Below are 26,893 nucleotides of genomic sequence, written 5' to 3'. Positions count from 1 at the left end.
GTGCCACACACGTATGGTACTACGTGCTTTTACAAAGATTTCAGTTGATCTGCTCTCCAACCCTGAAGGTAGGTGCTACTATCATCCCCATTTACTGAAGCAGAGGCTAAATGACTGGCCCAGGGTCACACAGCTCTAAGGCTGGATTTGAACTCATATCTTCCTGACCCCAAGCCCAACACTGTATCCACTGTGTCACCAGCAATGTAGTTTGTAATGGACTCCAAGCTCAGTATGAGCTTGTGTAACATGGCAGTCAAAAAAGGTAATATTATTCAAGTGTGTATTAAGAATCACAAAGAAGGGGCAGCTAGGTAGCGCACTAGAAAAAGCACAGGCCCTGGATTCAGGAGGACCTGAGTTCAAATCCAGCCTCAGACACTTGACACTTACTTAGCTATGTGACCTTGGACAAGTCACTTAACCCTCACTGCCTCACCCCACCCCCAAAAAGAATCAGAAAGGCTTAGATTTACAGGTAAAGAACCCTCAAAGGTCATCTTCATTAAAGTCATTTTACAGATGAGGAAGCTGAGGACAAGAAAGGTTATGGCTTCTTTAATTAATTCAGGGAGCTGCAGAGTCAGGATTTGAACTCAGGTCCTCTGACACCAAATTACATTACACTGACTCTTTCATCACAAAGAATGTGGAAGGTTCTGTTATACTTGGCCCTGGTTAGGTCACTTCTGGAGTAGCATGTTCATTTTGTCAACTGCAGTTTGGAAACGATATAGGGAAGGGCCTATGTGAACAAAACTATCAATAGCAGCATTTTCTGCTGAAGCAAGTGCTAAGGAACAAAGTGGATACCTATCACCTCAGATGTACTATTTTTTGTTTGGTTGGTTTTTGTGAGGCAATTGGGGTTAAGTGACTTGCCCAGCGTCACATAGCTAGTAAGTGTCAAGTGTCTGAGGCCACATTTGAACTCAGGTCCTCCTGAATCCTGGGCCGGTGCTCTATCCCACTGCGCCACCTAGCTGCTCCCAGATGTAATATTTTTGTTGCATAAGAAATGATGAAAGGGAAAGACTCAGAGAAGCCTGCGAGACCTGAGAAGTGAGCAGAGCCAGGAGAATACAGCGACTCCAACAATGGGAAGGAAAAATTCTGATCAATGTGATGACAAAGCTTGACTCCTGAAAACTCCTGATGAAACACGGCTTCTGCTTCTTAGCAGAAAGGTGATATACCAGAAGGGCAGAATGGGGCATTTTCAGACATATCCAATAAGTGAATTTGCTTTGCTTGACTGTACTCGTTACAAGAAAAGGTTTTTACTTAGAGTGGGAGTAGTGAAAAAAAAAATTAAAAACTATGGATGAAACATTAAAAAATACACAGAAGAGCACGAGAAAGAAGTTTAGAAGGGAACACAGACAAGCAGGGCACTCTGGGTACTATCATGTTAATATACACTTTAAAAAATAAATCTTTTGATGATACCAAGTACCTTATAGAAATTAATAATAACAACAACAATAATAATAGCTAACATTTATATAGTGCTATGTGTCGGGCATAAGGTAAGTGTCTTAGAATTACTAATCTCATTTGATCTTAACAATAACCCTGAGAAGCAGGTGCTGTTATCACTCCCATTTGATGGATGAAGAAACTGCGGCAAACAGACTTGGCCAGAATCACACAGCTAGTAGGTGTCTGAGGCAAGATTTGAACTCAGGTCCTAACTCCAAGAACAATACTTAATCTGCTGGCTGTAAGTCAGTAGTGGACCTGAAAGGAGCTTTTTAGGATTTCCAGACCATCTTCCTCTGGAGAAGATGTATTTCAAAACTGAAATCGATACAATTTTCCCCAAATCTTAATTTAAAAAAAAGGTTTATGGAAAATCTAACAAGCACTCAGCCAAGTAATGGTGTAATGTCTAAAATAAAAACACAAGTAACTTCAGCTAACCTAGCATTCTGAAGCAAGCAGGGCACTAGTGTTTTCTAAACTAAGCCTCATTGAGTGTTCAAAGTCTACCTTTAAATGCCCCCAGCAATGGACTGATGGAATTTCCCAGGAAAGACACTAATCTCAGGAATCACTAACTGCATTTTCCCTGATCTTTATCTATGACAATGTTCCATTCTGCTGACATCCTCCTTCACTGACAATTTTTTTCCACTCACTGACCTTTCATTCATTGCTATATGTATCTCATGGTGCATTCTGTTAATGATCTGCCAATGAGACTGCCCCGGAAAACTTCAAAAGTAGCTGCAGCCTCACTGAATTGTTATCTGCCTCTAAAATATATTAGTCAAATAACTTTGAACAAGCAGATTGGGGCAATTTGTTCAGAATTTCTAATAGAATATTTTAATATTACATATCCAGATATCATTTAGAATAAAGGTTAATTTTCTTGGACCAGACCCTAACTCTCTACCCTAAAAACTCCAAATTAGTGTCTATTCCAGAAAGAACTCATCACCAGCATTCCTGAAGTTGAAACAACACTGGATTTAGAGTCAGAGGAAAGTGGTTGTGTGGAAAGAAGGAAGGCTATGGAGCCCCCACAATCACAGGGTCAAACTTAGACTTGGGAGGGAAATGAGAGGCCACTAGTCCAGATGCCTTATTTTACAGATGAGAAACTGAGGTTCAGAAAGCCTGGCTTTTTGAATCTTGGCTCTGCTCCTTGCAATCTCTGTGACCTTGGGTAAAGTACCGGGCCTCTCTGGGCCCCAAATATACTCCCCTCTAGTATGGGGGTGTTGGATTAGATGATTTCTGAGGTCCTTTGAAGCTCTAAATCTATAATCGGATAACTTCACTATTAGGTCATGCTTTATAATCCACTCTTTACTGTTCCATGGTATTACCATCATTCCATCTGTCCCTATGTCTTAATTCTCTAAACCTCTCATCACCTTCTCTGTAGCCTATGGTGCTCCCCAGACCTCAGTATTTTCCCAGGCCATCACTTTGGCTTTGGATATCCTCTCCTCCCTTCCCAATCTCAGCCCCTGAGGGAACCAGTTCAATTCTTTATCCTCTGCTCTTTTTGTAGTAGTGGAAAACAAAGTTTGGGTATAGGTTATGGAAGGTTTTCAAAGTCAGGAATCTTATTTGCTGTTGAGTCATTTTAGTTGTGTCCGACACTTTGTGACCCCATCTGGGGTTTTCCTGGCAAGGATTATGGAGTGGCTTGCTATTTCCTTCTCCAGTTCATTTGACAGATGAGGAAATGGAGGCTAACTGGGTTAAGGGACTTGCCCAGGGTCACACAGCTACTACAATTATGTGAGGATGGCTTTGAACTCAGGCAAAGGAGTCTTCCAGACTCCAGGCCCAGCACTCTGTCCACCGTGCCACCTAGCTATCCAAAGTCTGGAAAGGAACTTGGAATTAATGTGGCAGACAATTAAGAGACACTGTAAATTCTTGAGTCAGAGTAACATGATGAAAATGACATTTTAGGGTGGTTAATGCAAGTTGGATAATAATATATTAAGAGAATAAAATCGGAGAACCTTCTGCATGCTTGAGAAGGCCACAAAAGTGAGTTGTGATGTTAACTCAAAGGTATAATTTACAGATAAATTATAATTAAATCATCAGTCTTATAACATTATGAGTTATCTCTTAGGGTAATGGGTTTGGCATCTTTATCATTTAAGCTATAGGCCTGAAATGTCACCCAATAGGAAAAAGGAGGAGCTTCTAGGTCTGGCAATGGAGCGGTCAAGTGGGCCAAGCCTAGATCTGCAGGGGCAGGTGCTGGGATAAAGAAATGAGGAAGTTAGTTTCAGTAGGATCATAGTTTCAGAGCCAGAAGGGACATCAAAGACCATGAAGTCCAATCCCTTTATTTTACAACTGAAGAAAACAGTGTAAGTGAGTCATCCAAGGTCACCCAGGAGATAAGTAGCAAACTTGGGATTCAAACCCAGTGTTTTATTTTGTGTTGATCAACTGTGATAGACTTGATTCTTCTCAGCAATACAACGGTACAAGATAGTTCCAAAGGATTCATGATGGAAAAGGCTCTCCAAATCCAGAAAAAAAGAACTGTGGAATATAGATGCAGATTAAACCATAGTATTTCTTTTGTTTTTGGTGCTATTTTTCTTCTTTGAGGTTATTTCTTTTTGCTCTGATTCTTCTCTTATAACATGACTAATGCAGAAATATGTTTAATGTGATCGTACATATATAACCTATATCAGATTACTTGCTGTCTTGGGGAGGGGGGGAGGCAGGGGAGGGAGGGAAAAAAATTTGAAACTAGTCATCTTATAAAAACAAATGTTGAAAACTATCTCTACATGTAATTGGAAAATAATAAAACACTTTCATAATTTAAGAAACAACAATAGTGTTTTCTGTCTCTAAATCTACTGCTCTTTCTATAAGACCACATCACTAGAGGGAGGAGGGAAAGATGCATATTGGCAAGTGACACCTGACTGAATGTCACCGAGTGCCCAATACAGGAGGCAGGGATCTGCCTGGCTGTTGTCGTGGGTTTTGTAGAGATTGTGTCTGGGTTCCTAAGGGGAGAAGCAAGGAATGTCACTCATTAAAAGGAGAACTTCTAACTATTCCTCTTCTAACCAGATTCTGATGTGAGTCTTTTTTCTGTTCTTTACAAGACTTTTGATAAAAATTGCTCACTGTTTAAATTCAGCTAGGTGGTGCAGTGGTAAAAGCACTGGGATTGGAAGCAGGAAGACTCCTTTTCCCGAGTTCAAATCTTGATTCAGACACTTACTTACTAGCTATGTGACCCTGTCAAGTCATCTAACCCTGTTTGCCTCAGTTTCCTCACTTGTAAAATAAACTGGAGAGGGAAACTGCAAACATTCCAGTATCTTTGCCCCAAAAAAAAACCCAAACCCAAATGGGGTCACAAAGAGTCAGACACAGATGAATAGACTCAACAACAAACAAAATGCCAAAACTTTAAAGAGGACTAAAGATCCCTAATAGAGAGATAAAAATAAAACTAAATCGGATGTCTCCAGGGTTACCCTAGGTAGGGTCATTATTAGCTGGGAGTTTTTAAAACACTTTAAATTGGTCTCTATAAGCCTGAAGCTATAGTTCTGAGCCACAGATTAGGCATCAATATTTATTACCCATTTATTACTCCTACTTAAAGAAGCCTGGGAGTTGTTATGGAGAGAGAAGAATAATTAAAATTGCTAATTAAATCTGTGGTCAGTATTTCATTTCCTTGGCTATTGGTTAAAATAAATGACACAGTTGCCACTGTATCTTTGGTCTCCAAATTTACTAGGATTACACTACCTATATCTTATTTCTCCTAAACCTATTGAACACATTCCTGGTAATCTACAATCCCCACCCTCTCAGTACTTTTCTATTTTTCCCCATAATGGAAGTTAGAGTTCTGGGTTTGGAGTCAGGAAGACATGAGTTCAATTCCAGTCCCAGACACTTGCTAGCTGTGTGACCCTGGGCAAGTCACTTTACCACTATTTGCCTACATTTTCTCATATGTAAAATAGAGATAATAACAGCACCTACCTAATAGTAGCATCAGCGTCCCAGGTTTGTTATAAGAATAAAATAAGATATCTGTAAAGCATTCTGAAAACCTTAAATCACTATATAAATGCCATTATTGTTATTACATTTCTAGTACTTTTTCATTCTTTTATTCCTTCCCTTCCTCTTGCCTTACCTGTGCCAATGATAATCCAATAAGCAAACATTTATTAAGAGCCTACTATGTGCATTGGTCCCTATTCTTAAGAAGTTTACATTCTCAACTCCAGCTCAGTCAACACTGTTATCTTTCCATATATAATGTCATTTCTGAATCAAGCTCACAAGAATTCCATGATGTATTCATTGATTTAAATGAACAACCATTCTAAGGTCATTACAATTCATACATTCCTCTGACCAAACAGGGATCTTTGATACTTTTCCATTTAACAAGTTTTTCACTGAAATTGAGAACAAACACTAATTTCACTGAATTGCTGTTCTTTATGAGTTAGTTATTGGGGCATAATAAAAGTGGGATAGGAATTGACCTCATAGGTTATTTTTATTTTTTTAAAATATGGAACGCTTCATGAATTTGTGTGTCGTCCTTGCGCAGGGGCCATGCTAATCTTCTCTGTATCGTTCCAATTTTAGTATATGTGCTGCTGAGGCGAGCACGACCTCATAGGTTATTAATTAATTACAATTTTTAAAAAAGTTTGGAAACACACATTGTGTTTTTTTATTATATTTTATTTATTTATTTTTGTTTATTTGGTAGGGCAATGAGGGTTAAGTGACTTGCCCAGGGTCACATAGCTAGTGAGTATCAAGGGTCTGAGGCTGCATTTGAATTCAGGTCTTTCTGAATCCAGGGCTGGTGCTTTAACCACTGCACCACCTAGCTGCCCCCAACACACTACTACATTGTTAAAGAAAAGTTTCCAGACAACTAAATTTGCTCTTCCTCATTAAGATGGAATTTGTATATGGTACAAGATAGTTCCAAAGGCCTCATGATGGAAAAGACTCTCCAAATCCAGGGGGGGGGAAAAAAGAACTGTGGAATATGAATGCAAATTGAACCATACTATTTTTTGTTGTTGTTGTTTTTTCTTTTTTTGAGGGTTTCCCTTTTTGCTCTGATTCTTCTCTTATAATATGACTAATGCAGAAATATGTTTAATGTGATTGTACATATATAACCTATATCAGATTACTTGCTGTCTTGGGCGGGGGAGGGAGAAAAATTTGAAACTAAAAATCTTATAAAAACAAATGTTGAAAATTATCTCTACATGTAACTGGAAAATAATAAAATACTTCTACATATAAAAAAGATGGAATTGTATAGATAATTATATCAACTATCCTTTGGGAAGAAATACAGACTGTTTACTATCATGGAATGCCTTGCTTACAAGGTCAACTACAGATGGCCAAATGGAATTCTTTTTCCCTTGCCACTGAAAAACAAGCCCTTCTTGGTATAATTTATTTGGGATTCATGCAACATGTATATCTTCATGACCTCTTATCATCCTTTGAATATGAAGCTATTAGTTTACAGATGTTTTATCCTTCCCCATTTTTTTTTTTGCTTAAATGGACTATTTTTGGACCAGTGTGAGCTAATATTAAATGTCTTATGGGCATTTACTTCATTGTATTTTAATACTGACAATTTATTTATTTATTTTTATTTAAATTTATGTTTATTTAGACAGAAAGGCACATTTTGATAACAGGCACTTTCCCATATGATGTTATGTTTGCTCTTTTTATACAAAGGAAACTTCCATGCCTTAATCACTTGAAAAAAGTCCAGTTTCTCATATTAACTTTTCAGAAGACTAAACTTGTTGATATTGCTGTAGGATTTCCTATTCGCTAGACTCATCAAAATAAATTACTATGGTACCTGACTTATCTTAATGGATCTGGGAACTCATTTTATCACTCAACAAGCATTAAATGCCTACTATGTGTTGGGCACTATGCTAGGTACTGGAGATAAAAATACAAAAGTGAGACAGTTCTTGCTCTCATGGGGTTTATATTCTACTACAATGATAGAATGGAAAATACAAAATAAATACACAGTGCTTTGGTGAGAGAGAGAAAAGAGCGAAGGATGGGGGAATATCAACTGGGGGAAATGAGGAATGGCCTCTTGAACTAAATAGCATTGAGCTGAGCCTGGAACATGGAGATAGGGAGTTCTGAAGAAAGAGGGCATTCTAGGCATGGGGAAGGCCTTGTACAGGGAACTGCAATTAAACCAATTTGGCTGCAGCCTAGAGGAGTGATTATATCAGCCTAGAGATGCCAGAGCCAAATTGTGAAAGGCTTCATTGCCAATCGGAAGAGTCTGTATTTTCTGACAGAGACAAAAGGAAGCCACTGGAATGTCTCAAAGAGTTGAGAGTTGAACTTTAGAAATGCCACTTCCTCGTTTCTCACCTGGATACATTACTTTGGGACTTCTCTGATGGACTTCTCCACTGTACCCAAGAAAGCTCCTTACTGGGGTAACCTCATCATCCTGTAAGACCTTATCAGCCCTGGTACTTCACCTCATCATTATCCTCAGCCTCTCTGACTGGACGTTAGGGCCATGAATGCCAAACATCATGGTATCTTTCCCCAAGACTCCTCCCACCCAACCCCATTTTTCCACTTCCTTCTGTGTCTTAGACCATAAACCAATTGAGACCAGGGACTGTCTCTCTTTTCACATATTTGTATCCACATAGTGGGTACTGAATAAATATTTACTGACTAATTGATTGATTTATTGAGGGAGGGGCAGAGTGAGAGTGAGGAGTTGAGAATATCTCTAAGGTTAAAACCTGTACAACTGGAAATGTGGTGGTGCCTTTGAGAAAACCAGTAAAGCTGGGGAGGGGTGTCCGGATTGAGGGGAAAATAAAATGATTTTATTTCTCGATGTCTCTGAAACATCCAGGTGTAGATATGATGATGAGTAATGGGAGTTAAGCTGGAGAGACAGACTGCATAGAGATTCTACTTGTCAGACAAGTAGAAGCAGAACTATCAGGAAAAGCCAGTTAGGAGAGAATCCAGAAGAAGAGGGGAACCAATCCACCAATTAATCAGCCAACCAAAAGGCATTTAATACATGCCTATTATGTACCAATTACCATGTTAGGTGATATAATACAAAACCAAAGATGAGCCAGTTCCTAACCTCAAGGAATTTACATTCTATTAGGAGAAGCACACAACATGTGTGTATATATATATATATATATATATATATATATAAGGAGATGGAAAATGCATAAAATAAAAATCAAGTAATTTGGGGAGAAAGTACTGGCATTGGTGGGGGGTGTCAAGAATTAGGAAAAATCTCAAATGGGAGGAAGCTTTGAAGAAAACTAGGGATGATTCTAAGAGGCAGAGATGAAGAGGGATTGAGTCCTAGGCATATAACGTACTGAGACAGGAGATGAAATGTACTGTATGAAGAAGAATCAGAAGGCCTGCATTAGTGGACCTTAGAGTACAAGAGAAGTAATGTCTAATTAGCCTGGAAAGGTAGGGTGGAGTAAGGTTTTGAGGCACTTTAAAAGACAAACAGGAATTGGCATTTAATCCCAGAGGTAATAGGGAGCCACTGGAGTTCATTAAACAAGGGAGGTACATAGTCAGATGTATACTTTTGGAATTACACATTGGTATTATTACAAAATAGAAATGCCTTAACCTATAATTGAAAATTACTGCAAAAATAAGAAATAATTATTTCAGTCCCTACTATGTGTAAGACACTGTTATCAGGTGTCCTGGAGGATACAAAGACATCTGAAACAAGGTTCCTGGCCTCAAGGAGTTTATGATTTAATCAAGGAAACAAGATAGAAACAAGTTACAAATAAACAATGATGTAAAATTTAGATAATAGTTCAGGAAAACAACATACAGGATATTACAAGTTGGCACATGAATATCTGCCAAATAATTTAGAGATGCAATAATTGCTATAAAAAGTTCAGAGATCAGGTAAGGTTTTATGGAAAAGGTAGAACGTGGACTATTAGGATGTTCAAGATTTAGAGATAGTGAAGGTATTAATCCATGAGATGAAAGTGAGGTCATCCTTGGTATTAAATGGTAAGAACAAAAGCAAAGATACAGTAAAATCCAGGACGGCTGAAGTGGATGATTGAATAAGGGAGGAATAGCAGTCAAAACTGTATATGTAGGTTAGTACATGTTTCACTTGGTGGGCAAAGATTCTTTTCTGCTACTCTTGGGCTATTCAAGCAGTGTCAAGTTCTTTTGGAACACAGCCACCGTTGGCAGGGTGCTGGGGAAGTGTTATCCCTCTCTTAGCAAAAATATATTGGCACTACAACTTTTCCAATAATAAAGTAGTCCTAAGCCTGGGGCCTGCAGATTTCTATGTTTGTTCCTTGCTGGACATCGAAAAGCACTAAAGATTAATCCACTCAGCTCTTCACACAGCAGAATTCTGCCATCTCCAACCAACTCCCAACAACAATGCTTCTCATCAGCATTAGCTCCCAGCAAACAGCTTCAAAGTTCGTCTCTCCTCTTCTCATCCCCTCTTTGTTAAGAAGTGCAACATACAGCTTGAGAAAGATTTCCCCTATTTCAAGCTATAGATGGTGACAAAAAGCAGTGTAGCCCGCAATGCCTCTTTTCCAATCAGCATAGCTCCCAAGCAAAGCAGCCAGAGACCTTCTGTGTCTCCACTTAGATGTCTCAGCTTGAAGCAAATGCTGCTCCATGCTATTGTAATCTGTCTTCTGATGTCTTGCCTTCCACTGCCTTCTGTCCCTGGATTCTTTGGCTCCTACTTTGATTGCTGACTTCTAATGCCTCATCTCAGAGACCCACCTCTAACACAAGTTGAAAAACTCAGTTCTACAGATCTATCAAGTACAGACAGTCAATACACAAATTTTTCCCATAGTCCACAAAAAAAGTTCTTTGACTACTATTTCCCAGCTATATCCTTCAAAACTCTGAAATCATATAGGAAAGGAACTGAAGGATCAATTCAATTCAGTGAACATTTTTATTAAGCACCTACTATGTGCCAGGCACTGTGCTAAGTAAACTGGGGATACAAAAAGTGGCAAAAGACTGTCCCTGCCCTGGCGGGTGCGGGGGGAGGGGGGGGTGCGGAGCAGTGTGTGATAAGATCAAGACCTGCAGAAAAATCACTTTGAGGGCTGAAAAGAGGCTTGATTGGAAGGGGGAGAGATTTAAGACAAGCAGACCCACCAGACTGCCCCAGTAGTGATCTTTCTGCTCAATAAGTACAGTACTCTTTCTCCTGTTGCTTACAAAACAGGTCACCTCTAATATGTTAAATGTAAAAGACAATTTTCTGCCAGGTCTGCTCTTCTTCTCAAATGAATACCTTTTTTTCTGTCCCTTTCACCAAATAAAACTTAAATACATGAAAAGGGACAGATCTTACCCCTACCAATTATATATTATATATATGTAATTTATTTTATTTTATTTTTTTAAAGAATGTTGATGGGGCAGCTAGGTGGTGCAGTGGATAGAGCACCAGCCCTGGAGTCAGGAGAACTTGAGTTCAAATCCGGTCTCAGACACTTGACACTTATTAGCTGTGTGACCCTGGGCAAGTCACTTAACCCCAATTGCCTCACCAAAAAAATAAAAATTAAAAAATAATGTTCATGATATAGAGGCACAAGGCTTCTGCATAATCTATTTCTTCCTCCTGAGCCATACTTTTCCATACTTTTCTCCTGATCCTCACACTTTTTCCTGTCTTTACATTGAAGTCATCAAGCATGATTGTGTATGCCGATTTGGTTTGGGGAGTGTTATCACCTTCTTCACAGAATTTCTCTACCCCTTTGTCCTCAGCAACCAGTGTTATCAAGTAAACTACAATATGCCAATGTCCCTTTTGCAAATCCTCATGATTAATACTGCAAGACATAATGACCAAATGTCCCAAGAAATCACAAAGATTTGGGGCATAGGATAAAACCCACTTTGCCACCATCACTGCAGAAGGGGAAGAAGGATATATAGGAATCGGGGTCATTTAAAAATTTATTGCACAGGTTGCCCTGGGGGAAAAAAGACCTCCACAAAGTGCTTGTATGATACCTCACGATGCTTTGGAAATGAGCCTGTGTTCTCAGAGGTTATGGTAGCAGAGAATAAGCTTTGGTAGGTGCTACCACGCTTCCAGTATAGTCCTGATTTCAGACTAAGCCAGTTTTCTGAAGGCCAACCTGGCTCATCATGGAGAGGCCCATCACCAACAAGATCATCGCCTATCAATGAATTTTTTTTTTTTACTATAGCAAACTATGAATCAAATGCAAATAGCTTGCTAAATAAAGCAATTATTTTCATTCTGTGAGGGAAATTTTTCTTTGTTCTATTACAATGCTCTTCATTTATGACTTTTTTCTCTGTATTTTTATAATTTATGTCATATTTTTCATGCATGTAGATAATGGCTATGTCATATTTCTAGCACCTTTTATCCTAAAGGATCTCAAAGTACCTTACAAATGTAAATTAATGTGCAAATTACACAAAGGGAGCACTTCACCTATGTTACTATAAGCAATTTAGGAATGCAATCATACAATGGTTTTTCTTCTCTGTTTTAAGAGAACATAATGTGTGAGCAAGTTTGTTTTCGGTGTTTGGTGGAGTACGGGGCCTGAAGTCAGGAAGGCTTGTCTTCCTAAGTTCAAATCCAGCCTCAGACGTTTACTAGCTATGTGACTCTGGGCAAATCACTTGACCCTATTTGCTTCAGTTTACTCATCTGCAAAATGAGCTGGAGAAGTAATGGTAAGCCATTCCAGTATCTTTGCCAAGAAAATCCTAAATAGGGTCATAAAGAATTGGTTATGACTAAAAATGACTGAACAACAACAAAATTTCTCATGGAAAGACAAGTTTTTAATATAGAAATTAAAAATAAAAACAAAAGCAAAGAAGACTATTTAAAATTATGACTTAAATACTGGATCATCTCCAACCACCTTGCTTTTTCCTCTAATTATTGATGTGGTTACTTTTCTACCCAAATAAGATAGTATCAACTTGAACACTTGTTTTTCTGCCCTAACTCCTTAGAATGAGATCTAATTGGTTCAATCTTGGCACTGAATAGATCGTCCACAGTTGCCACACACTTTTTGCAGCATGACTTCCCATCTATTCCAGTTCTGTTTGAAGGAAAGATGTGTGTTCAGTTATTTTTCAGTCATTTCTACTCTCTGTGACCCCACTTGACAAAGATACTGGAGCAATTTGCCATTTCCTTTTCCTGCTCATTTGACAGATGAGGAAACTGAGGCAAACAAGGTGAAGTGGCTTGCCCAGGGTCACACAGCTACTAAGTGTCTGCGGCTGGATTTGAACTCAGGGAGATGAGTCTACCTCACTATGTACCCCACACTCTATCCGCTGTGCCACCTAGCTGCCAGTAAGAGTCCTACTCCATTCCTTTTTGTTTTCAAGAAGACAGAATTAGTCTTACAGTATGAGAATTCATAAGTATGTTATTGCCAATCTCAGATTTCATTTAACTCCACCTTTTTTTTAAAACTTTCTCATTACTGTCAAGGGGACTGCTATGTTTTCCAGTTACCCAGACTGGCAACTTGAGTGTCATCCTCAACTCTCCACCATTCCTCACCCCGAGTATTCAGTCAGTTGTTGAATCTTCTTGTTTCTCTTTCCACAGCATCTCTAACATACCTCCTTTCTGACTGCTTACTTGGCCATCACTCTAGCTCAGGTTATCATTACCTCTCACTTGAACTATTACAGTAGCTTCCTTTTTTGGCCTCTCCCCACTACCTACCCAGTTGCCTAAATGAATTTCCTAAAGTGCAAGTCAGCCCCCTACGCATCAAACTCCAGTGTTTCGCTATTGAATCTGTGATCAAATAATATTTAATCTTTTTTGAATCCTTTTTTAAAAAATGTATTGTTTGTGTGTGTGTGTGATATACATATTAGTACAATAGTACATGCATCTAATTTATAAATAAGTAGATTAAATATTGGGCATTATGCTGAAAATACTTTTGCTGATAGGGGTACAGAATCAAAAAAGTTTGGAAATAACTGGTTTAGATGAGAAATATTTCTTATCTGCTTTGTTTTCCCTTTGTGGATTATCGTTATTAGACCAAGCTCTTTTGAATGACTGCAAACCTCATTTAGGAGCCTCTGGTACTGACTTGATATAATCAGCCCGTTCCTGTGTACCATCTGAAGTACCTGAAGAACCTCAGAATCTATAGGGAATCCTTTTCTTTGGACTTTTTGTTAGGCTTCCTCCATGACACTTTTTAGAGTGGTGGTGATAATGGTGGCTTTTCAATTGTTTCTGACTCTTCCTGACCCCATCTGGGGTTTTCTTGTCCAAGATACTGTAGAGGTTTGCCATTTCCTTCTCTAGCTCATTATACAGATGAGGAAACTGATGCTAACTGGGTTAAGTGACTTACCCAGAGTCACACAGCTAAGAAGTGTCTGAGGCTGGATTTGAACTCAGGAAGATAAGTTGTCCTGGTTCTAAGCCCAGTGCTCTATGCACCTTGTGCCACTTTGCTACCCAATTTTAGAATATATATCTTTTCTATTTTGGACCTCGCTTGATGTTACCAAAGGCAATGGAGAAACCTATGATGGGTATAAACAGGCTTTAGTGTGTTTCCCTGTGACAACTTGCATGCAAAAAGTGACATAAAAAAGACCATCCAAGAGATTGGAAATGAAGGTGAGTCAGTCATGAAGTGAGACGACCCTGTGAGGTAGATGCTGTTATTATCCCTGTTTTACAAATGAGGAAACTGAGGCTAGGTTACATACATCCAGGGTTACATAGCTAGTAAGTATCTGAGGGAGGATTTGAAATTTCTGATTCCAAGTTCAGCATTCCATCCACTGTACCACCTAACTGCCTAATCCATGAAAGTGTTGTAGTATGTAATTGATTTAATACAATTGTTGGGAGAAGCTCAGTTTTTGTTTTGTTTTGTTTTTAGTGAGGCAATTGGGGTTAAGTGACTTGCCCAGGGTCACACAGCTAGTTAAGTGTTAAGTGTCTGAGGCCGGATTTGAACTCAGGTCCTCCTGACTCCAGGGCCGGTGCTCTATCCACTGCGCCATCTAGCTGCCCGGAGAAGCTCAGTTTTAAACTTTTTATTTTATTTCTTTAGAGGCAGCCGTGGCAATCTGGATATAGAGCTAGTCTTGGAGCCAGAAAGACCTGGGTTCGTGTTGTATATCCGACACAATATTGACTGCGTGACCCTGGGCACATCTCTTCACCTGTGTTTGCTCTAGGCAACTTTCTAAGATTGTGGGTCACAGAAAAGGTACTGACTTGCTTTAGTAGAGGGGGTTTCCTTACATGGGACCACCCTGTATTAATGAAATCACAGGTTAAATCCCATTCCATCTCCTAGGCTGTTATTTAACTGATTCCTAAATATTCAAGTCTTTGATTTTCAAAGTAGGAGGATTAATCACAAACGTTTGTGTAGAAACCAGTAAATTGATAGAAAGCAAGCCTGAATAACTCCTTTGTTTTCAAGTTCTCTGAAAAACTTCTTTTTATACTTTTATCATATTCAGTGAGAGTTCCTTGTCCCTTCCTTCCTGTCCCAGAGAGTTTTGTTTCATTTTGTTTTCTACTTGGGACTATGCTCATGCGTGTTGCTGTACTATGATCTCATCTTTCTGTATCAATCTAAAAACTGTTCAGAATCCAGAGAATTTGATTCAAAATCCTGACAAATGATTACAGTATCCCAATTCTTTCTCCACTGATGGTGAGGCATTAGAACACTAGGGTGCAGAGGGCCGCTATATTAGCAGAACTTTCTATGATAAGGGATTAGTCATTAAAAATAGATTGGCCCGAGGGCAGCTAGGTGGTGCAGTGGATAAAGCACTGGCCTTGGATTCAGGAGGACCTGAGTTCAAATCCAGAATCAGATACTTGACACTTAACTAGCTGTGTAACCCTGAGCAAGTCACTTAACCCTCATTGCCCTGCCCCCCCCAAAAAAAATTAATGGGCCCTCTTGGATAGATGTGGTTAAAACTAGCTAACATTCAACATTACGGATCATAAGGATGGTTCTGTTTCATCTGCAAAACCTTCTGTGGCATTTCCTGGTACCCAATTTGTAGGAATTATTCCTTTAAGTGAGCAGATTCAGACACATCCTAAATGCACTCTGGTTTATTTCTGAAATCTTTGCGCGTGTATCTGTGACTGATTTAACAGCTTATCAAACAGTCATCTGCCTCTTCATAGAGGAAACACCTTTAGAAGTTCCCAGAGCCCTGAACACATTGAGGCAATTTGTACACAAGTTTATTTACAATATCTCCAATCTCAGCATCCATTAATGACTAACATCCCCATCGTCTTTGGAAGCAGTTGCAGCATTCATTAATGACAGAAACTTTCACCTGTTTACAGTTACAAAGGATATATCTTTAGCTAGCTGTGCCTCTGACCAGTCAAAGATGACCCCTTTTTTCCTTCAAAGGCAGCTAGGTGGTGCAGTGGATAGAACACTGGGTTTTGGAGTCAAGAAGACTCATCTTACTGAGTTCAAATCCAGCTTCAGACACTTAGGAGCTGTGTGAGCCACTTCACCCTGTTTGCCTCAGTTTCCTCATCTGTAAAATGAGCTAGAAAAGGAAATGGCAAACCACTCCAGTATCTTGGCCAAGAAAACCCCAAGTGGGGTCACAGGGAATCGGATATAAGTGAAAAACAAACTTGACTAAGCAACAACAGGATTAACTCATTAATCACTGACCCACAGCAAAGAGTCTAACCTTTGCTGAAGCCGCAAGATGATCCAGGGGACACGGAATGAGTAGGTTCTGGGCAGGGAAAATTTCCCCAAAGGCCTTGAACAGCTGCTGTGATGAGTGCCTGGTTAGCAGCTGGATGATAAGTGCCCTCAGGGTCCAACATACATCCATGGATCCACAGTCCCATCTTGGGGGACTGTCTAGACTATGATATAAATCTGAACAGACCAACCAACCTGGACAGATTCTACAGATGGGCTGGCGACATGCTGGTCTCAGAATAGCTAGCATGAGTATAGTTTGTTAAGGTTTGTGAAGCACTTTACAAGATAATTAATTTGAATAATAAGAGTGTGGGGATTACACCTGGGAAATTGTGCAGTTCTTGTTTACAACCATCCCAAGCTGCTTCCTAAAACAAACAAACAAAAAACCCCATCTTCTAAACACCAATATTCTTCTGGTTGGCATCCTGGTTCTAAACAGCCATCCATGGATGATGAAATACTTCAAAAACTATAATGGTTAACATTTATGTGCCACTTTGAGGTTTGCAAAGTAATTTACATATGTCACCTCATTTGATCCTTACAATAACCCTGTGAGGTAGGTACTATTTTCCAGATGAGGAAACTGAGATGGAGAGAGGTTATGTGATTGTCCAGGTTCACACGGCTAGTAAGTTGCTGAGATAGGATTCGAACTCAGGTCTTCTGGGCTCCAACTCCAGCCCTCTATCCACCACATCACCTAGAAGCCTGAGTCTTCCAAGAATCAAAATCCCAGATGAACCAACTATGTGATTCCACATGCAACAAGGAATGAGTTCGACCAATCAAGGCCTCTCCTTAGAACTCTCAGTTATTGGTGTCTGGGCTGCTTCCAATTCTCCTGTTCTCTATGTGAGTATCAGTAAAACAGCTGTGATTATGAGGTCTGCAAAGGTGAGAACATCCCTGCAGAAAGGGGTAGAAATCTGTTTTGGAGATGGGTGAGAGGAGATTCTTAAGTAACTCCTCAGGGGAATGATACAAAGCATGAGCCCCTTCCAGGAAATATGGGGAGTATTTAGTGGTTCACAAGCTCATAGATTTAGAGTGGGAAGAGACTTGGGGCTTCATCCAGTCTAATCATAGTCCAGTCCAATTATCAAGGAGGAAATTCTGTCTCAGAGAAGTTAAGTGACTTGCTCAAGGTCACATGTAGTTGTGACCAAGCTTAATAAGAATCAGTCCACATAATAAAGTGAAAAGTCAGCCCTGAAAATTATATAAGGGAAACACGCATACACATTCTCTCTCTTTTTCTCCCTCCCTCCCTCCCCCCCCCTCATTTATTCCCTTTTGTTTCTACAATTGGTGTTAAAATTACCTTGGATCTTTTCCCAACTACAAACATATAAAAATTTTCCTGATTCTTTGTCTGTTCTTGGATTTGCACAGATCCAGGGCTGCAAAACCATCAGTGAGGTATTCTAATATGGAAAAGTTGGGGGGTCCCAAGACATAGGAGAAGAAGTAAATTCAGGAGTACAGAAAAATATTCTGGAGCAGTTAACATGGGAGCATTTAATTCAATAAATGTGGCAATCACATATACCAGCACACAGCTGATGAGTCAAAAAGAACCCATTTGGTAGAATGACAATCAATATTCAGTTGACATAAAGCAATCAGGTTGGTTTAAAGTGTACCTCAAAGGCATAAATAAATCGCTTTAAAAAGAAATAGCTTGTTTTTTATTTATACCTTTTGTTTTTTATCACATTCATTTCTAGATATATCACACACATATCCTACCCACTGAGCCATCCCTTGTAACAAAGGTTTTTAAAAAGCTGCTCATGGGGCAGCTAGGTGACTCAGTGGATAGCGTACCGGCCCTGGAGTCAGGAGGACCTGAGTTCAAATCCAGCCTCAGACAGTTAACACTTACTAGCTGTATGACCCTGGGCAAGTCACTTAACCCCAATTGCCTCACCAAAAAAAAAAATTAAAAAGCTGCTCACCAGAAATAACATGCAATATTTCATACCCATATAGAGTCTCAACCTCTACAAAGAAGGGAGAGAGGTACATTTTCTCAGTTTTTCTCCAGGTTGGTCATTACAAGTAAGCAACTTTAAAAAAAAGAAAAGAAAAACCCACAGCATCTATGGCTAAAATAAATTTTCCACAGCTTGCAGAAGAACTATTGTAGGTGTACACATCCCTCCTGGAAGAAGACTTGGTGTCTTCTGGCCTCTACTCCAATTCTTACCTGTAAGCAGGTGCACAGAGGTGAAGCTCTTCTCCAGTTTACCCAGGAGTACAGTCAGAAAAGAATCTGAAGCTAGAGAGGCAACATCTCGAGAGCTTTGATCATAGACTACCACCTTTGGACTGCAATCAATGTCAACCTGAAATGCAAATAAGAAGGATATTTGGAAGAACAAAATGAGAGATGACCTCAACTCTACTAGCAGGCAATTCATCATTCTAATGGAGCAGTCTGGGTAGGTAGGTAGGGGAATGGATAAAGGGCTGGGCCTGCAATCAGAACACAAGAATTAAAATCTGGCCTCAGACACTCACAAGCTGTGTGACCCTGGGCAAGTCACTTACCCTCTCTTTGCCTCAGTTTCCCTATCTGTAAAATGGGCATAATGACAGCATCTACCTCCCATGGTTGTCATGAGAATGAAATGAAATGATAATTTTGACATGCTTAGCACAGTGCCTGGCACATAGAAGGTACTATTTAAAAGTTAGCTATCATCATCATTATTATTAATGTTTGCAATCTCTTTCATGGTATTTAATGTCTCCCATTTTCTGTTTGAAATTAGAATAAAAAGGTGATGAAGCTGAATAATAGGATATAGAAGCTCACAAATATTTATTATATGTATAAAGACCAATTTAGCGGGGGAAATAATGATGCCATTTCCATCTGAATTCAGCTCACCTTGACAACTGTAAATCTCCTTGTAAAACTATCACTAAGGGAAAGCAGGGTCAGAAAACAAAAAACACAGAAAACTGACAAACCAAGGACCCTGAAGTACTACAGCATATTTTTTTTTAAATGTTTCCTACAATATAAGAAGCTGGTTGTTGGTAGGAAATTATTTTGTAAAATATTGCAGGGAAATATTTAAACTTGATTTAATGAAAAATCTTTATGAGAAAAAAAGAATGAACTTTTTTCACCATTTACACACACACACACACACACATATATATTTGGGGGGCAGGGCAATGAGGGTTAAGCGACTTGCCCAGGGTCACACAGCTAGTAAATGTCAAGGGTCTGAGGTCGGATTTGAACTCAGGTCCTCCTGAATCCAGAGCTGGTGCTTTATCTACTGTGCCACTTAGCTGCCCCCCCTAAGAATGAGCTTTTAAGCATAAGAATACACAAAACCAATGATATATCCATCTTTATTTGTCCCTCTAAAATGTATATTGTTGGGGGGCAGCTAGGTGGCTCAGTGCCCTAGCAATCAATCAATCAATCAATCAATAAATAAAATACATAGTTTCACTTTTTTTTCATAGTACCCTGAAAAATGGTGTTTAGGGAGTCAGCACAGGAGAGTAGAAAGGATTTGTATTTTAATCCAGGCCCTGCCACTTACTACTTGTGTAACCTTAGGTAAGTCATTTAAGTTTTCTGGGTCTCAGTTTCCTCATGTATAAATTGGGGGTGGGGATGGATTAGATGACTCCTATGGGTCCTTGCCAGCTCAAAGTTTATCAGCCTATGAACCCTTGGGCTCATCTGTAAAATATAGTGAATGATGTTTAAATTAAATGAATAAAAGTCACTCAAAGGGCATATTGGTGGATAAGCAAGTAAAAAATAATTTCTTTTTTAAAATGTAAACTTGTGTTTAATTGAGAAATATTCTTGACACTAACAAAGTAATGAGTACTTGTACCAAAGTTAAAAAGGATTTACAGCTTTCACAAATTTACTTTTTCCAGCTGGATGGAGAAATGTTTTAGTTTAAATAATTCCTCATTCAATGTATCCATTTACGAGAACACGAGAGAGAAGTTACCTTATGTTTTGCAGAGTGCTGGATCAGCTCCGTAATGAACACTTTGTCCTGCTGCAGCCTTCGCTTCATGAGCTTGGAGCAGTTGATATTAATGGCTTCCAAAATGTGGGATGTATTGTATTCCACAAAGGGTCGGCTATCAATTAGGAGCACTTTCTCTGTTCCACTTTCCAGCAGAGCCACCAACCTCTCAGGAACAATTTGAGTCCCAGTCATCTCATCAGCCATGTCAACAATAAGTCCTCTTTTATTACCTCCTTTTTTTTAATTTGCAACGATGATGTAATGGTTGTGTACTCAAAGGCTTAGCCACTCCATTGTACCCGAGATGTATGAGGTCAGCCTGGTAGCGACTGGCAAAATGAAACTTAAACCCATTTGCAGCAAGAGTTCTCCAAGTGAATGTCTCTTTCTCTTTCCTGTTGATTCGAGGTTACAAAAGGCTCATTCCACAAAGCAGCCCCTCACATTTGATTCATAAAGAAATGACTGGAGTAACCATTTCACAATTCCAACAAAAGATGCTTTAGGGCTGCCCCTGCATTACATCATCCCTTACCTTGGCACCCTCTCACCAACAGCTTTACGATGGATTGAGAACCTATAGGAAGAGCAGAAATATGGGAGACAGGAAAGAACAAACACAGAAAGAACATTAGATTACTCTGTCTGGGCAATTAATAATATTTACATAATTACATTTGGCACTTGTCTCGTATAAACAAAAAGAAAGCGAATGGGCTTAAATCAGGCGGTGGCGGCAGATTCACGTGTAACTCAAATGTAAAAACGGCCCTATGGGCCAACAAAGGTATCTCCATGAATTCATGTCCTTTTGAGGAAAGCTTCCAAGTCACTTAGGAAAGGGAAATTACTAACTCCATCACATCTGCTTACTATTTGGCAACATCCTCAAGAATGACTGCCCAATTCCAGGGTCGAGAACCCTCTAGAGCAGGAATAGGGGATATTTTATACCTGGAGAGACAGACAGACAGGGATGGGGAAAGACAGAGTCAGAGAAACACAGAGACAGAGACAGACAGACACAGAGGAAGAGAAAGAAACAGAAACACAGAAAAAGAGACAGAGAAAGACAGGCAGGCACAAAGAGACAACCACAAAAAGACAAAGAGACAGGGAAAAAGTCACAGAGAACAAGGCTGACAGTTATACAGGAGGGTACAAAGTAAAGGATCAAGCAGCAGTAGTCTCATTAAATAGGGATAATAAAAACAGGTAAGCAAAGATGAGAATCTAGGATTTTAAATTATTTCTGCTATTTAGCTATTAGAAGGACCAGGCAGCTAGGTGGCACAGTGGATAGAGTGCCCAGTCTAGAGTCCCTGACTTCAAATCTGATCTCAGATATTTAGCAGCTGTGTGACCCTGGGCAAGTCACTTAACCCTATTTGCCCCAGTTTCCTCATCTGTAAAAATGAGCTGGAGAAGGAAATGGCAAACCACTCCAGTAGCTTTGCCAAGAAAAGCCCAAATGGGGTCATGAAGAGTGGGACAGGACTGAAAATGACTGAACAACTACAAATTGTACCAGAGATAGTCAAAGGATTTGTCCTGAGATACTTTCTGGAGGAACATGCTGATTTTGATTCCATAAAAGGATCCTTATTTCCTCATTTTAAAATTTGGAGAACGCCTACCCTCTCTACAACATGTGGTTGTTGAGAAAATTAAATGAAATAATAACTACCAAAAGTTTGCAAATAACTTTACATATGTTATCTTATCCTCAAACTAACCCTGTGAATGAAGTAGGTAGAATTATTATCCCCATTTTGCAGAAAAGGGAACGGAGGGAAAGAGCTAGTCATATCTGAAGCAGGATTCAAACCCAAGTCTTTCTGACTCCAGGTCCAGCAATCTCTCCATTCTGGCCACCAAGCCAGAAGGCTGGAGGATTGTTTCACACGTCTCCCTGGTCTTTTACTTATTCCCAGTTCCCCTTACGTGCATGGAAGCTTTATAAATGTTAAAGCATCATATAGGTGTAAGCTAATTTTTGCCACAATGCGTCAGTCGCAGGACAAGAGACAAAGAATTATTATAGTTCACATGGAGGAAAAGGGGCATAAAATCTCTAAAATAGAATCTTGTAAGAAGATATGAGAGAATATAATGGATGAAGAGGGGGGGTCACTGGGGACATGGAGCCTCATTCTGACACATAATAATGACGCATATTTCCATAACATTTGTAGGTCGGCAAAACTTTACATATATATTATCTATTCGATTCTTTCTGGGAGGTGGGTGTTATTATTATCTCCATTTTACAGATAAGGATACTGAGGCTGAGAAAAGTCACCTGATTTCCCCAGGGTTTTCCATATATTGAGTGTCAGAAGTAAGATTTAAATTTTGGTCTTTTTGACTCCAAATCCAGGACTGTTGCCCCAATGTTAAATACCCTCAGATTCTAGCTCTGTGACCAAGGAGAAGTCGTTTAAACTGTCAGCACTTCTAACATTCTAAATTAACAAAGGCATGGTTAATCTGCACTGGTGGATGGAGTTTCCATACCTAATGTTTCCCACACTGAGGAAATGACAGGTCCAGACTCATCTCAAAAGGGAAAAATCCTTTTAAGGTGTTAGACTAGAACACAGGCATGAAAATTGGCATGTCTAGAGTCTCTAAGACATCTGAATGGCCCTATACAAAGACAGTTCAATCCTCTAGTACTCTAACAGCTTTGCTCAGACAGCTTAAAAACAATTCATTACTCACATGTTTCTGGTTATCTCATGTTTTTAGAATCTCAGTGGAGCAGAGAGGGAAAGATGGTGAAATGGGAACAAAACAGTTGTTTTATAGCCAGTCAATCAAAATGACTGAGTACCAATGCTGGCTGTAATGCTGGGTGCAACAACTGGGGCTAGGATCTTCTCACTTGCAAACCAAAGCTCTCTCTAAAGGGATACATTGTTCCCCAAATAATTTAGCTGGGAAGGGAACCAGATTGACCATAACCCACAAGACTAAAAGGTGAAGTGGACTGAGCACTGGATTTTGATTCTCTAAGACTTGACTTCAAAGGGGGCGTCAGACACTTCTGAAGTGTGAAAGCCTGGGCAAATCACTTAACCTCTGTTTGCTTCAGTTTCCTCATTTGTAAAATGGGAATAATAACTAACCCCAACTTCTCAGGGTTATTGTGAAGATAAAATGAGGTATTTGTAAAGCATTTTACAAAACTTAAGGCACTAAATAAATGCTACTTTTGCTGATGGATGACAATTAGTCCATTAGCATCCAGGTGGCAAATTAAGGAGGAATTTGAGAATAATTTGGTGCTTCCCCCTTAGTTTAAAATGACAACATCCTCCTTTGGGTTAGCAGATCAAGGAAATACAAGGAGGAAGAAGAAAGTCAATCTATAAAAGGTGAACTGTGTGATGAAATAATGGGATTTAGCAGATACTCAAAGACCCACCTGGAGATTAATCTATACTGATTGAATCAAGTGAGAGTGATTGACTGCTAATTAAGCCTACTTCAAGTTAATTGGATTGTAATCACACCTGGCTATCCCTTAAGAAGGTATTGTTCTCAGAAACTAGACTGTGAACTCAACTTGAGAACACCTTCAAAGACAATGGATTTGGATGACGCCAACCAATCACCTTGAAGCAGTGTGTAAGGACCGCCTCTGTTCCAGATCTATAAAAAAATGTGGTAGTTCATCAATTGAATCAGCCCCTATTGAAAATCAGTGGCACAGACAAAACTGATGCTAGAGGACTCCACATTTTCTACCATAAAGACCATTATGATAGCATTAGAAAAACTAATGACAATTCGGAAACACCTGCCACTTTGACATGCAGAGAATTGGGGAACCAGTTAAAACAATATGGCATACCCCAAATTCTGACTGCTTAAATTCTTTAACCTTAACAAGCTTTTCCTTCTGCAGGTAAACCGCTTGTTTATTTGGTTTTTGTTTTTTTTTTTTGAACCATGAGTTTAATGAGTCTGTTTAGGGTATTATGTTTAAAACCTATTGCTTGATTTATCAATGGACATATTGAATATTGAGTTTTATTTCTTTTTGATAAATTGTGTATCACTTTAAGTATCTGCTACTGTCATACTAGGTAGAGAATTCATGTATAAGATAATGTGTTTACTTGCTAAAAGAAGATTATGTAATAATGTCTAATATCAGTCATTTACATTCATATATCCCTTAAATGTCATTGTGACTATGTATATTGTGGGTATGGTTTGGAATTATTGTATATATTACAAGTACATCATCAGTTATGCAGCATAACATGCATTTTTACCATCATACTGTCTTTGGTGAAATTAATATGAGATTTATGAATTATGGGAACTTATCATCTCAGAGACTAACTGCTCTTACAATGAGTTTGATATAGGCCCTGTAGAGAATATATGTACAACAGGAGGAGAGACAGGTACATGTAAGTCTATGGTTTGCTTATGATGGCAACTATATAGACCACAATTGCTGGACATGGTTCAGTTTCTTCCTCTCTCCCTTCTAAAAGTTTTCTTTTTCTTTCACTAAGTCTGATGGCATAGTCAGAATCCATTCACCTGTGGCCTAGCACAATTACTGCATGTCTCGAAACCATGAGATGTGGTATGATAACCTTTCCATAACATTTTCAGGTATCATGAATACATTACTAAATTTGGCTTTGATCCAGACACATGGTGGTAAGAAGTGTTACAGATTGCATGACTACCTCAACCCTCTATTATATAAAGGAGGGAATGTAATGGAATGTACTAAATTTGATCATTGACAACGCTATACTAAGGTTTAATAAAAAACCCAGCAATTCAGTTAAAGAAGAAGAATCCAGCTTTCCAGACCAGAAACCAGCTTCCTCCTGATGACATCTTACCACTCCAAGAAGACAAGAGAACTGAGAAAAGACTTACAAAGACTTAATTATTTTTTTACTGTTTCAGCTAGGAACACCTGTTCCTAGAAGAAACAAATGGGGGAATGTGATGAAATAATGGGATTTAGCAGATACTCAAAGACCCACCTGGAGATTAATCTATACTGACTGAATCAAGTGAGAGTGATTGACTGCTAATTAAGCCTACTTCAAGTTAATTGGATTGTAATCACACCTGGCTATCCCTTAAGAAGGTATTGTTCTCAGAAACTAGACTATGAACTCAACTTGAGAACACCTTCAAAGACAATGGATTTGGATGACGCCAACCAATCACCTTGAAGCAGTGTGTAAGGACCGCCTCTGTTCCAGATCTATAAAGAAGCTTCCACAAACAGCTTGCTAGGGAGTTCCTGATTAAAGCAGGCTCGTGGAGGAGGACTTCAGGAAGAACCCAACCAGGCTGGAATTCTAGGCTAGATTTTAAACATCACAACTGTAAAACTGTCAAATCAACCTGTTTCTGGCTAAACTCACCAAAGTGAACTACGGAAACAGATGCTGGGGCAATGGGGGGATGAGGGAGCTGCAGGAGGCCCAGTGGTACAGAAATCAGAGAATAGAGAACCAAAGAGTCAACTGTGAACACAATTCATATCCAGCATTTAGTGCAGTGCTTAGCAAACAGCAGGCACTGAATAAATACTTATAATTGACTGCTAGTAATTGATTATTAGTAGTAGCTAAACATTTTTTAAAATTAAATTTAGGCAGAGATTTAGTAATTAAATGAACATGAAGAGCCAGATTCTCAGTCATCCTTTATTTTTTTCATAAAAGTATTTTACTATTTTCCAGTTACATGCAGAGATAGTTTTCAACATTTGTTTTTATAAGATTTCTAGTTTCAAATGTTTCTCCCTCCCTCTTCTTCCTCCCCCCTCCCCAAGACAGCAAGCAATCTGATATAGGTTATATATGTACAGTCACATTAAACATATTTCTGCATTAGTCATGCTGTGAAAGAAGAATCAGAACCAAAAGGAAAAATATCAAAAAAGAAAAACAAAAAACAACAGAAATAATATGGATCAATCTGCATCTAGATTCCATAGTTCTTTTTTTCTGGATTTGGAGAGTATTTTCCATCATGAGTCCTTTAGAACTATCTTGGACCATTGTATTGCTGAGAAGAGTCAAATCTATCACAGTTGATCAACACAATGTTGCTGATACAATGTTCTCCTGGATCTGCTCATCTCTCTCAGTCATCTTTTAAACAAATGTACTTTGTAACCAGCTCAATATTAAGACCTGTTTTAATTGGGTCTGACTCTTTGTGACCCCATTTGGGGTTTTCTTGGTAAAGATACTGGAGCGTTTGGCAATTACCTTTTCCAGCTCATTTGACAGATGAGGAAACCAAGATAAACAGGGTTAAGTGACTTGCCCAGTGTCACGCAGCTAATAAGCATCTGAGGTCTCATTTAAACTCAGGTCTTCCTGACTCCAGGCCCCGCACTCTATCCACTGTGCCACCTAGTTGCCAAGACCTGATTAAGATCATCCTAAGAAGCTCATGACCAAAATGTGGGCACCTGAAGGAATCTTTTTT

The 26,893-nt window shown here is 39.1% G+C and overlaps 1 protein-coding gene and 1 non-coding gene across 3 annotated transcripts in view; both read right to left on the bottom strand.

The window, feature by feature from the left end:
* DUSP16 (dual specificity phosphatase 16) overlaps positions 1-26,893 on the bottom strand; it is a 112,934-nt gene that overhangs the window by 32,805 nt on the left and 53,236 nt on the right. For both annotated transcript variants that reach the window (XM_043968306.1, XM_043968307.1), the window contains exons 2-3: positions 20,378-20,978; positions 18,592-18,730 (exon numbers count right to left, since the gene is read on the bottom strand). In XM_043968306.1, the coding sequence (XP_043824241.1) occupies positions 18,592-18,730; positions 20,378-20,605 (367 nt within the window). In that variant the 5' untranslated portion in view covers positions 20,606-20,978. The remainder of the gene's footprint in view (positions 1-18,591; positions 18,731-20,377; positions 20,979-26,893) is intronic.
* LOC122730291 lies at positions 6,047-6,153 on the bottom strand. Its single transcript, XR_006353476.1, has one exon. It is a non-coding gene; the product is annotated as a U6 spliceosomal RNA (small nuclear RNA).

This window comes from Dromiciops gliroides, chromosome 5 (genome assembly GCF_019393635.1).
Source record: "Dromiciops gliroides isolate mDroGli1 chromosome 5, mDroGli1.pri, whole genome shotgun sequence".
In the NCBI taxonomy this organism is placed as follows: domain Eukaryota; kingdom Metazoa; phylum Chordata; class Mammalia; order Microbiotheria; family Microbiotheriidae; genus Dromiciops; species Dromiciops gliroides.
This window is presented reverse-complemented; position numbering and strand designations above follow the sequence as displayed.